A 12,666-nucleotide genomic window follows, 5' to 3' on the forward strand; every position below is an offset into this window, starting at 1 on the left:
AGACCGCATGTGTCTCGGTGTAATCGCGTGTCTCCGTGTGTTGAACGCTTCAGCGATTCGCCCAGTGGAGCGATCGTCACGTTTCATAAAGACAATGCTCATTAGATGCGGTTGAACCACGGAGTGTATAGACGAACGTAAAGCAGCTCTATTCTCGGATAGATTCGGCAAAAGCTCGAACGCGATTGGAACGGTTAGATGCGACGTCGCCCAATAGAATGACGTCGTCACGGTTCTCGAGACAAGTGTTCAATGATTCGACAAAGTGGTTGGTGCTGTTGTATGGCCTTTCTCTACGGGCGAAACTGAGTCCGCCAAATGAGTCCACTAAAGCTAGAACAGATGATGATGCCGTTGGTCTCTTCGCGTTCGATGGTAGGCACAACGGGCGCCCTGCCCCGCGAATACCCATGTACGCTCCGAGCGCTTTATCCGAAGCAAGTCTCATCGACTGGCAAAACAAATCGACGTCCATGTGCTTCATTCGGATCGCAACGTTCCAGGAACTTTGCTGTGGGTGTGATTTCGGTGGAAGATGGCCGTACATGACATTGGTCGTCTTTTTTGTTACTGTATCCCAGTGTTTTCAGGATCACACGAACTAGCCGCCGAGAATCAGAGATGCACGTGACGACTATAATCCTCTGCTTTGCTTTCCGTGAGGTAATCAAGGAGTTAATTTTTTGTACAATTCATCGCAAGCAGTCTTCAAGATTGTCGGTTTTCGGCACGGAGCACATATACTTGTTTCTTTCAGTGTTCATCAAGCATCAGCGTGCTGGAGCGTGACGAATCTGAAGGAGGCAAAGCAGCACTCCCAGCGCTCTACAGTAAAGAGTATATATCCTACCGGAAATTCGTCTACGATCTATCGAATACATTGCATCATGATGTCGACCGCCTGATGTATATTGTGAAAAAGCATCCGATTCCATACAGCGGGATGAAAGTAATAGAGTTGAAACACTGGAGAAGAGAATGAGCGGTGGCACTCATAAACGCTGCACTGCGCTCGATGCGCGACGCAACAGCGCGGCGTCGACGTCATCTGCAGTGCACGATGCTGGCGAGCCACGGAGCTGCGGAGACGTCTGCTTGCTCTACGCTTACCGACCAGCCGACCGACCTACATACCGGGACACCGGTGTCGTCATCGTGTCGACGAAACGTAGCGGGCGTCGTGCGTGCAGCATCAGAGCGCACGTTCTACCGGAAAGATCACGGAGCATATGAAGCTGCTGGGCGTTTGGTGTGCGCAAATAGCTGTGTGAGTGCTCTTTGCTCTTTTGTGGACAGCTTGAAGGTGGAGCAGCCTCCTGGTGCTTTCAGATGTGCGTGGAACAAGACGAATCTATGACAGCTGCTCACCATGCAGGCGAGGAAAATTATGGGTTGAATAGTTCTAGGGAGCTTGGAGACGCTCTCGGGGCGACAGAGGATGAGGCGGCGCGCGTGCGGCTCTTACTGGCTGCGACAGTGCAGGAGCCTGTGACGTGTCCGCCGGCAGCGCACACCGCGGATGCCGGCTCTGCTGGTTCGCAGCCAGCACGTCGATCCTGGCGCTACCGTTTATCGGTTTGGTGGTATCGCTACAAGGTATTTACCTTGTGGGTGGTTCTCGAACCGAGCGAAGTTGCAGTCACGCAGACGATTTTGTGGTCGACGATACTCGTCATTGGGTATCGAGTTCTGATGCGTATTTGGCGTTTTCTCCGATGACGGTTCACGTGTTGGCGCCGTTTCCATCTGGCGGCTGTTGTGGGAATCCAGCAGCAGACAAGTCCGTGACGGTATTGTTGGCAGAGCTTGCATCGCATGCTAACCCATGATCTCGGTTGACAAAGGTGGGCGCAGTTTTGCAGTAGTCTCATCGCGACATGGAGTACAGATTGAAATTGAATGAATGGGCATGAATCAGGATTACATGTGCTAAACCGTGCCTGATGACTCTCATGCGAAACCGTTTGTGCGGGGCTTCCCATCGAGCGCACCAAACAAATGGCAAGCCGCTTCTCGAAAATGCCCAGCTCGAGGTTTTAGTGCGGACACTGAGTCGCTCAGAGGCTGCTCGTGTGCTTTCAGGGCACTGATTCGGTGCAAGGAGCGAGCGTTCGGAGTCGTCGACCGCCGGCTGCGGGACGGTTCGTTCCGAGCGCCGTACCGGGCGCGTGCAGGCTCTATGGTGCCGAAAATAGCGGCAAAAATGCGAAACACGGACTTGTGCAGCGCTCTGGTTGGATACGAGCGAGATCGCCGGGATCGACGCTGGACGCCACCGATACTGGTGTTGCAGGTTGCGTTTTCGAGCGCCGTGCGTTGTGCACCAAGCAGTGAGTTGCAGAAAAACCGTGCCATTGCACCCTTTTTGTTGATGTTTGCTTCTCTCGCATCTATTCAACAAAAGCGGTTCATCCTGTAGGTTGGATAAAGATCGCGGGAGGACTTGATGCCATCACTGGCACGTTACGGAAAACGACGTTACTTGTGCAGATCAGTGATTCTATGGTCAACAGATGGACGAGCCACCCTTCTCGTCGTTCTTATCGTGTACGCGGTGCTCCAGAGAACAGCGCTTACCAAACGCTATCTACCCGGCTGTGCCCTCGTCAACTCAATCGACTCTGTACGCACTCAGACGTATAGAATCAATGACCCCACCGGATGAGAAGATTCTATTCGATTGATACGAACGGTGATAATGCTTCGCTGATGGACCCACAAGAAAGCACGTTTCTCTTGGAGGCCGTCACATGTCCAACAACACAGCATCGATTTCGTAGTAAGACGTGGACGCGTCTTCCAGTCGAGATGGGCGTTCGTCTCACTCGTTGAGACTTCGTTCGGGATAAACAGCAGACCCGTGTATGGGTACGCAAAGAGGCGCAAACCTCTGTTCGTAAAGAAGAGACAGTCGGGTATTCCGAGAGCGTGAGCCCTCGCGGCGTTTCAATTGTTTGTTCGGCTAAAAAGTATCTAACGGACAGGATCGTTCGGCAGTTCATCCTTCCAGGCAGCACCTCCTGGCTCGTCCCCCGCAGCTTATTCCGTCTTGATCTTAGACAACGTCGCTCTCCGTCACGAAAAGAAAAGCCGCCCAGGAGAACGCGGCAGAGGCTAACGTTGAGAGACTCTTCATGCAAGCTTATCCTCTAGGGTTTCAACCAATCGAAGGTGTCGCGTATCTCATCAGACCCCATTTCTATGATCACGAATAAATACACGAGTCGTTTGCATCCGCGATTGTGAAGCGCGTACGGCCGTTCTTGATCAACAGGTCTCTCTCTATACGCTACTAGCTACAAAGTGCTGTGATGCTCGTCTTCTCGAGCGCGTGAGGACGCTGAAACGCTCGCTTGAGTCGGTGGACGCGCTCGCGATGGACACGGTGATAAAAAGGTACTTGGGGAGTCGAAGAAACAGAAACAGAAGGGACGGGCTTCGGCGCCACAGTGCACACTTTTCGTCCGTATCACGCGATAAACAACGGATCTAGAAGCTACCGAACTCAGCAGCGTAAAGAAGAAGGCTGAAGATAAGAAGGAGAAGCAATCAACGGACATAGATGTCGAAGATCTTGCCCCGAAAGAGGTTAACGATGGACTGGAGAAAAACTGACCGAGCTTATAGATCAGTCTGGAACCGTTTTCCACGCCGCCCTTGGAAAACAAATCAACAGGGGGGGTCTTCCAAATAGTAATAAGTAGGACCTGCTAGGGATCGCATGGCTGCTTCTCACTTGAGTAAGTCTCATCTTGCCGCTCCCACGATGACACGGCTCTTCAGGCAACTGATCGTTAGAGTCCCCGACTCTGGGCTGTCAGTTGCCTACGTACTACTTGAATTATTCGTTCAAAGCTTCCTACGACGGCAGAGCTGAGGCTCAGGACAAAAGCTGTAATTGCGCCTGATCTTTGGATTCGGGGTTCAGTGTATGTGCTTCTCGGAATACCTTGACGCATCGCAGCGCCACCTTGGCGTGCGGAACGTCGACCGGGCAGTCGGCAGATTCGATCCTATCGAGCATCGAGGCTCATTTCCGACCAGTCAAGGTAGACGAAGAGAAAGACTTCATGTTGAGCATGGATACCAGGTTCAAGGGCATCGCAGCCGTTACCATTCCACTTATTCAAGAGGACGGAGCCAAAGACGTGAAGAGAAAGCAGAGGAAGCCGCTGAAGTTTTCTGGGGCTTGGTATTATCGGGTGTCGATCATAATGGACTCCAGGAAGCATAGCAATAGGTGGAATGTCGGCATACGGATCCACCTGCATGTTCTGAGAATCATGTTGCGTTGAAGCAGGGGCGTTGCTTTGTGTGTTTCAGTTGGAGAGTCGTTGAGCGTGCAGATAGCACGTAAGGACCCCCTTTGGCTGGTTAGCATGCGATTGCGCCAGACTCGCCAGCGGTTTCGGTTGTGCATAAGTACAAAGCGTGAATTCGCCAACTTGTGCAGTGAGTCGGAAAAGCAAAAGACAGAGAAGGCGCGTCGTTTAATCGGAGCCTATGACGCTGGACATACTGTAACGCACGGGGGCTGGTTTCCTGCGCCTTCGACATGACGCGGCAACGCGTGAAAGAATCGATTCTGCACGATTCGCATCCATGAATTAGGGACGATTTACGCGGATCTTGGATACATATCCAAGCTGAAACTCGTCGAGAAGAAGAACGTGAAACAGAGCAAGGTGCACGAGATGGTATTTGGTTAGCTGACTGAACATCAGATTGCGAGCCAGTTGAAGGTGACATGCTTCCTTGCGCTCGATTCCGCTGGGAACAATGCGCGCAAGCACTTTCTGCACTGGGACTTGAACCCCTCGATCAGCCTACGGAAAGCACTGGCGCCTATGGAGCACTCAGCGGTTTTTTGTCCAGCGAGTTTTCGCGGCAGTCTTTTCGTACTCAGGGTAAGCACGGGGCAGAAATGCCGTAGACGTGCAGAGAAAAAAACGAGTGGCCAGGAGAGCGCATTGGATTACCGCCTGAAGTAATGCACTGGTATGGTACGATGTAGCAATGCAAAAAGCATACAGGACCGGATGTATACGCAGAGAACGCCTCTTCTGGGCAATTGCTGGACACTCATGGTAATCCATTATTCGATAGGACAGCGTTTGCGTCTCCCATAGGAATGAGACGCTGCGCGATCCCAGCGCACAGTGGAGACCGATTACTGTTTCCTGCTAGATGATGAATGCTACTGCCCCATTGGTCCGTGTTGTTGATTCGGAAGCGGCAAACGCTCCGATGAAAAGGACCTGCAGAATCGCTATCTGAAGCGGAAAGGTTCTCGCGTGTTGCCGCTGTGCGGTGCAACGCAGGAGCTCTTCGGCGCGGCTGCTGCGACGGCCAAGTTTTTCCATTTGTTTCGCCGTTTCCGTGAATCGAGCACCTGCTGCACAAAAATTCCACACACCGGAATCGGACCTGGTGCGGATTATGAAGAGACCCTCAATAACGAGGCGCGAATTGCTGGCGCTGCAAGCATTGCCGATCATTCCGTGGATTCGCTCTGAGCGGGAGTAAGCCGCTGGCGAGTCACATGGCCACTGTACCGCATACGACCTGCGACATCGAGTGACAAACGAGGTGCTTTACGTTTTCCACGGGAACCCGAGATCCATTCGATGCATACAGCCTGGCGCTGGGACAGCTTCAAACCCGCGCAATGGACCGGGTGCATCGACTAGGCAGTGGCCGCAGTTCTGCGTACGATTCGATGCGCTTTGCTGAACACCAATGTCGTATAAAGCGCCGATGGATAGCTGAGGTTTTCCGAGCAATCCGTTAGCGAGGGTCTTCGGTTTGCAGGCACGGGATATCCTAGTCCGTGGTGCATACTCCTGGCGAGTCTCTAGGCCGTTCGCGTGCTCGGCAGCCGCGGAGGTACCGCGCGAGGCACCGGTCGCTTTTCCCGCCAACCGTACGCATCACCACCACCACCACCAGCACCACCACGAGGAGCGCGCATAGAATTATTTCACGGAACATGTCCAGCGAAGTGGTTGCTTCGTTGCCGCTCAAGCTATGCAGGCGAAAAACAGCATGCTTACAGGCGGTGCGCGCCTTGTGCGCTGTTTTCACGATATCTGCTTCGTGCCGCACGACAGGGTAGAGCTGTTTCAGGTAGCGTCCGATTCATCGGTGTTGGTGTTGCGAAAGCGGGACGCATGCCGTGGCTGCTCGAACTGCCTATCTCGTGCGGGGAGAAGGCGCTCCAAAAGGGGGTCTCGTGCTGTCATTTCCAGCTCCAGACGAGTCTCGGGTGCGCTAGAGGCTGCTCTGCGCACTCTCGATGCTTCGATATCGCTCTCTCCCGACGCATCTATTTCATCCGCACTGCTACCAGAGTTGGCAGAATCCTCCTCCTCGTCCTCCTCCTCCTCCTCCTCGGAGAGAGAATGGACGGAACCCGCCTGCTCTGCTGGATCATTTGGTCTGGTTTGCGGTGCGACGCCTACAATAGGTTCCAAATTGATGTAAAAGAGTTCGTACATGTCGAGCCAAGCACCGCGCAGCTCGTTCCGCGGTCTTCCCTCCTGCCGGTGATACGTGCTCGCTTCGTGTACAATACGACTCAAGTCGCGGATACGGCGCGGCATGGGCGCTTCTGGTCGCCACAGCTTGATCGTGGCATCAATGCCGCAAGTCACCAGGTACGGCTCGTAGGGATGTTTCTCGACGCAGTTGACAACGTCGCGATCTGCGAGGAAAACCTGGATCAAATCGCCGGTGTAGCGATCCCATATGTACACGCGACCATCATCGCTACCCGAGATGACGTACTCGTCGTTTGGACCGTAAAAGTTCACCTCCTTGATGGTGATGGCGTTGCGATGCCCCAGAAAGCAACGCACATAGGAACCGTCTGGCGAGCAGCGCGTCGTCAGCCAGCGAGGTACTCGCGTCCAATCACCGGGCGGCTCCAGCTCCTCGTCGGCAGGCGAGGTTGCGCCATCCACCGCCAAAGTGCTCCGCATCTGGCCCCGGACCTGCATCGATTCAGCCGCTTCGTATTCCTGCGGCTCAGATGACCCCCTTCGCAACACCCTCGGACGATTTGCGCTCGATACGTCGACGCTGGTGCGCACCGAAGGATGCGATGCCATTGCTGCTGGAGGCGCACTGAGGCGGCTCACGAGCGAATGCGTCTCCGGACGAGAGCCCGCGGGCTCATCAGCGGTACCAGCAAAGCTCTGCATGTTTCGCTCTGCGACTTGGAGTACTGCATCGCGTCCAGGCGGACCCACTCCGAGGTCTGTGGCGCCATCCAAACGAGATAGACTGCTTTCCGCTTGTTCGCCCGAGGTAGCAGTTGCGCGAATGCAGTCAGGAGGTAGGCTTCGCGATCCCGTCACACTACCCGTTGGCCGAATCGCATGCGAAATGCTCACCTCCGAGTGTTCGGATAGCGTTGTGGACGTCATTGGTTGAGGTTGTGATGCTGTGTGCGCCTGTGCGCTCATGGAATCCGCCTGGATTACTCGATCACTGTGACTAGCCTGCGTCTGGATGCGCAGCGAGTGGGCCCTTCTCCGCGTGATTGGCCTTGAAACGCCCTCACTCTGCAGATCATGAGGTATCGAAGTCCGCTCGCTGCTATCATCTGCGAACAGGGGTGCATTGCTTGCGACAATAGGCTGTTGCTGCTGCTGTTGATGCAGCTCTACCCTGCTGCTCCGCTGATCCATAGCATCGACGATTGTTTCCGCGGGCCTTTCAGAGGGCGCTTCATAATCACCACCACTACCACCGCCACCGCCACCACCACCACAGAGAAAAGAGCCTTTCTTCGGCTCGGTATCGAAGAGATAGATGGCATCGTGTGCGTAGCTTGCCAGAAGCTGAGAACCGTCCCGAGAGAACGCCACACCGGTAATCGAAACGCTCTCATACATCTCTTGGAGAAGCATACGACCGAGCCGACCGAGGATCGGTTCCGTATCAACCAGACCGCCACCCGCATCGTCGGGGTCAGTATCTTCGTAGACATGCCCAGCTGGATTGACAAGTCGACGCAAGTTGCGCCGGCGGACCCGGGCGGCACGACGTTCTCTCTCAAGGAGCACCTGGCGATACGCCTCACGTTCTTGACGATGTTGCTCCGCGACCGTGCGCCTCTCTAGTGGGGCATACACTCGAACAGGCCCTCGCAACTGACTCAACATTCGTCGATCATAGAGCTGAACAAATTCATTGGTTCCAGCGACAACAAACCGATTCGAATCCAACGGATGTAGTTTGAGGCTGTAAAGTTCAATGGAAGGTTCCGTGATGAGCAGATTTCTCTGCGGCGAGAGTTGCCGCAGGCGATAGGTCCGCTCGTGCTCGCTATCGAACGCCTGTTCCTGAAAGGAGGCATGAATACGACGCCAATCGATCTCATTCACATCGAGGAGGATGTTCTGACAACGGCGGGTGTCACGGCTATGTCTCAGTGTCGGACGACATCGGTGTCGATGCGCTTCACGCAAATCAAACTGTCTCACAGTGCCGTCCTCGGAGCAGCTTAATATCACCTGCGGGTTCTGCGGGTCCACAGCGAGCTTCTTGACGCGCCCCGTGTGGCAGCAGACAGTGCGAATACATCGCCTCTCGAGGTCGCAGACACGGATCTCGTGGTCACCCGCACAGCTGACAATCACCCGATCGCCGGTGAACGGAACGAAGCGAACGTCGAAGATATTTGCCGAGTGTCCAGTTTGAAAGGTGAGGAGCGGGCGCTGACGCCAACGCTCCGGCGACACACCAGGAGCCGCTCTGGGCTCATCCTCCGCCGCCAGGTACCGCTCGTAGTCATTTGGCTCTAAAGGTCCCCTACGTGTCGTACTCCGAGCGTTTGGCAGCCACAACTCCCCGTCCTCGTTGAGGTGCTGGTAGTTCAGGTTCCAGAGCGCGATGCGAGTGTCATCCGAGCCAGACAGGCACAGGGTTCCGCTATCGTTCCAGCAGAGCGCGTTCACACAGCCGGTGTGCCCGTCCCAGACAGAGCAAAGCGCTAACCGATAGAGGAACGCTCGACTCGCACCGACGGCAGCCTCGGTTGTTCCCGGGTGCGTCGCTCGAACTGGCCACAGGGGCTCGCAGTACCGGCCCGAGGGTGACGGTTCAAAGTGGGCTCGAATGCCAAGCTCGCGTGCTCGCAAGAGCGTCGCAGTCGAGCCCAGCCCACGTTGCATCGAAGCAGGAGTGCTCGCAAACGAGGCCCCGAGGCGTGCCGCTCGCTTTCGGGTCGAGCGGTGCGGCTTCGGCGAACACCAGCAACGCCGACTATGGAGCCAAAAGCCGTGTCCAACGGTGCACGAACGACGAACGCTCTACCTGTTCGTATGCTGGTTGTTTCTAAACAACCAGAGTCACGGTTACAGGTAGGAGTTCCACCAGGTCGACGGCGTCTTCGAACGACACCCCCAGGTTTACGAAAGTGCCCCGAGGTCGAAGCCATTTCGTCATAGAACGCGTTGCTCCTGGGTCGACGCACTAGCACACGCTGCCGCTGCTCCTTTACCAGAGACTGGTGTCGCTTATGACAACACTTCGCAAGTTCGTCGCCACAGACCTTTTCAATTTCAACTTGATCAATCTGGACCGGTTCACAGAGACCTATAATCTTGGTTTTTATGGGTACTACTTTACGCGCTGGCCTTGGTTGCAGCGGGTCGTGGTGGCCCCCGACGGCACGCTGGCCGCCTACATCCTTGGCAAAGTGGAAGGAAGTGGCCGCATGCTGCACGGACACATTTCCGCGGTCACAGTCGCACCGGAGTACCGCCGCCTCGGTGTGGCACGGGCACTGTTGCAGTTTCTCGAACAGGTCTCGGAGCAGCACGCGGGGGCTTTCTTTATCGACTTGTTCGTACGGGTGAGCAACCGTACCGCCGTGGACATGTACCAGAGACTCGGATACGCGATTTATCGTACTGTAGTTGGCTACTACGCTGACTCCGAAGACGCCTACGACATGAGGAAACCGTGTCCCAGTCGTGACCCTACCGGAAGCTGTCTGGTTTGCGCTCGCAACCGCCGTCGCGTCCGTCCGCATGAATTGGAGTTCGACTAGTTCTGGTGGCCTGGTGATGAGCTTGGAGCCCTCAGATAACAAGGCCCAGTATCCGAGCACATGCGTTCGAGTTCGATGAGGTCTGGTGGCGGGGCGACAAGAGCGAGCGCTGAAATAGCAAGGCCATATTTTGTTCACGGGTGCAGAGGCAGCTGGCGATTCGCCTTGACACCGGCACGCCAACATCTCGACACTACCATAGGGGGTGCGAGGTTTTTACGAAGCGCTGAAGGAGGCGTCACGGGCCTTGGTTCACGATCCTTGTCATCTACAACGCGTCATCCAGTTCCTCCGAGCACATGACATCAACTTCTTCAGGTACAAGGGCCGACGACGATGACGATAATCCGAGGCCTGACGTCTCATGATCACCATCGCCACCTCCACGAAACGGAACAACTGGTGGCGGCATGCAGAGACGTGGACGCTTCTTCGGGGCCCCAGAAGGATAGAAAGTGCGATCAAAGAACAAGCTTTCAGATGAGAGCAAATACGAGTCTTCATGTGCGTCTCCAGAGATGTTCTCCTGGGATGCGGCAGTCCTTTCGAGGTACGCCGCAAGCTCCATGACAGAACGAGGCGACTGGGACGATTTCACTGAGGACAGGATAGGGCGTCGCGAAACCTGGTGTTGACACAAATCCTCGATCCCTGCCAGGCATGCCTGCACATCACTCGCTGCATCGGATAGAAACTGACCCAAACGGAGGCCCGCCTCGATCGAACCGGGCAGTTGATGGCTCGCACACAGAATGCTCGCTGCTGCGACGACTGATGGCCGATACGAAAGCGCGATAGAGGAAGCTCGCAAGGCGATATCCGCGAAACGCAACGACTCGGCAAGGAGGGCGTACGCGAGCGGACTGCGACCCTGACGCCGATCCGCCTGTGTGGATACGCCTTTGCTTCTCGCTGGCTCACTGCCTTGCTTCCCCGACAAGCAAACCCACCCATCATGCATCGGAGTATCCATTGTGGACGTCATGTCGATTTCCATAAAATAATAGATAAATGGAATTGCAGACACTCGGACGACGTCCCATTCGAGTATACGCAACAGCTCCTGCTCCATGCGCACGATAGCTGACTTGGAGTAGAAGCCCGCATTCAATGCATGTAACTTGTGCAAGACCGCCGGGTCGCTCTCCGTCTCTTCACACTTTGCCGCCACTAGGATACACGCGCTCGCCAGCAGTTGCCACACGTTGCACGACACGCCCTTGTTTCGCGCGAAATACTCGTCGAAACAACTGACGGCGCTATGCACGGTACTTCTCTCGAGGCGCAGCACCTCGCCGGCATCCAACATCCACTCGACCACTTGCCCGCGATAGAACGCGTACTGCTGCGGAAAACAGAAGCGTTCAGCGACATTGGCATAGAGAAAACGAACGCGGCGCTCTCGCTCGAAAAACACAAGCCCAGCGTCGTCCCATTCAGATCCCTTCGTTTCAACCAGCATGACCACTCGATCCACGACAGAACGCTTTCCTGTAGCCCAAAGCAGAAAACTTGGCCCTGTCGCTGCTGCTGCTGCCGTCGTCGTCGTCGCTGTTCAGGAGACTGCACAGCTCGCTTAGGTACCCGAGCAGTGGCGGACGCTTCCTCGAGCGCCGGTGTCGCCAAGTCGCCTCCTGCAATTGAGTTCCCCGCTATGCTTGGTATGTCAGACCCCCAGCTGATCTGACTGCAGGAGGAAAGCGACGTTGCCACACAGCGTGGCAGCCTGGGCACCTGTTTCCAAGCGATACCGCCGAGGGGCGTCACTACTGCAAGGTAGAGAGCGAGAAATATCTGGGGATGGGCGGGAGGCGGCTGGCGGCGACGTCTCCCGCCGCAGCTGCCGCTGCTGCTGTTGTAACGTGTGACCGTTGCGTTGGATGATCGACGCGCGCGCGCGCTGCGATCTGGGATTTTTTCTCAGATGACGAAAAGTGCCCAGTGATCAGGGATCCCAGATTGCGGGATGGGTAGGTATTCGTTATCGAAAAAGCGTCCATGATGCTTCACGATACCTCCAAGTTCCATTACTTGTGCCTCCGTTAGGATGCACTGGTCGTTTCGTACGTTCTATCGAGCGCTGAGTGTCTGCTTTGCTGCACCCTGCTGAAGCGTCTACACCGACAGAGCAGATGCTGCGCGGAGACAGCGCGGCGTTACTGTACCACTGATGACTTCGGCTCGAGGCGCGGTCCATCTGATAAGGGATCAGGATTCATGATCATTCTGGGATCCAGCGATCTGCGTAGGCGTTGCTGTGCCACTGATGACTTCGGCTCGAGGCGCGGTCCATCTGATAAGGGATCAGGATTCATGATCATTCTGGGATCCAGCGATCTGCGTAGGCGTTGCTGTGCCACTGATGACTTCGGCTCGAGGCGCGGTCCATCTGATAAGGGATCAGGATTCATGATCATTCTGGGATCCAGCGATCTGCGTAGACAGACGCACTGGCTGCGGCAGCGCGAAGCGATATGCTACGAGATAATCGTCATATTGGCGACGCCCAGACGCAGTCTAAGTGTACCTGGTCTCGGAATAAACCGCGTTGCCGACGAGTTACTCAGATCTCAATAGAGTACTAGGCACTGGGTGCAGCATGGAGC

The 12,666-nt window shown here is 55.4% G+C and overlaps 3 protein-coding genes and 2 non-coding genes across 5 annotated transcripts; 3 read left to right on the top strand and 2 right to left on the bottom strand.

Moving 5' to 3' along the window:
• Window positions 1-1,073: 1,073 nt before the first annotated feature.
• On the top strand, window positions 1,074-2,945 carry CYME_CML215T. Its single transcript, XR_002461420.1, has one exon. It is a non-coding gene; the product is annotated as a hypothetical transcript (transcript).
• Window positions 2,946-3,265: 320 nt separating this feature from the next.
• CYME_CML216T lies at window positions 3,266-6,496 on the top strand. Its single transcript, XR_002461421.1, has one exon. It is a non-coding gene; the product is annotated as a hypothetical transcript (transcript).
• Window positions 6,123-9,179, bottom strand: CYME_CML217C (hypothetical protein, conserved; the record flags this gene model as incomplete). The annotated part of the gene is made up of 1 exon (XM_005536789.1): window positions 6,123-9,179. One exon carries the CDS (start codon window positions 9,177-9,179, stop codon window positions 6,123-6,125), a length of 3,057 nt encoding a protein of 1,018 aa, XP_005536846.1.
• Window positions 9,180-9,526: 347 nt separating this feature from the next.
• Window positions 9,527-10,060, top strand: CYME_CML218C (similar to N-terminal acetyltransferase complex ARD1 subunit; the record flags this gene model as incomplete). Its single annotated transcript, XM_005536790.1, has 1 exon — window positions 9,527-10,060. The coding sequence occupies one exon, from the start codon at window positions 9,527-9,529 to the stop codon at window positions 10,058-10,060; it is 534 nt and encodes a 177-aa protein (XP_005536847.1).
• A 268-nt stretch (window positions 10,061-10,328) lies between these two features.
• On the bottom strand, window positions 10,329-11,522 carry CYME_CML219C (similar to cyclin E2; the record flags this gene model as incomplete). Its single annotated transcript, XM_005536791.1, has 1 exon — window positions 10,329-11,522. One exon carries the CDS (start codon window positions 11,520-11,522, stop codon window positions 10,329-10,331), a length of 1,194 nt encoding a protein of 397 aa, XP_005536848.1.
• Between the last annotated feature and the right edge of the window lie 1,144 nt (window positions 11,523-12,666).

This window comes from Cyanidioschyzon merolae, chromosome 12 (genome assembly GCF_000091205.1).
Source record: "Cyanidioschyzon merolae strain 10D DNA, chromosome 12, complete genome".
In the NCBI taxonomy this organism is placed as follows: domain Eukaryota; phylum Rhodophyta; class Bangiophyceae; order Cyanidiales; family Cyanidiaceae; genus Cyanidioschyzon; species Cyanidioschyzon merolae.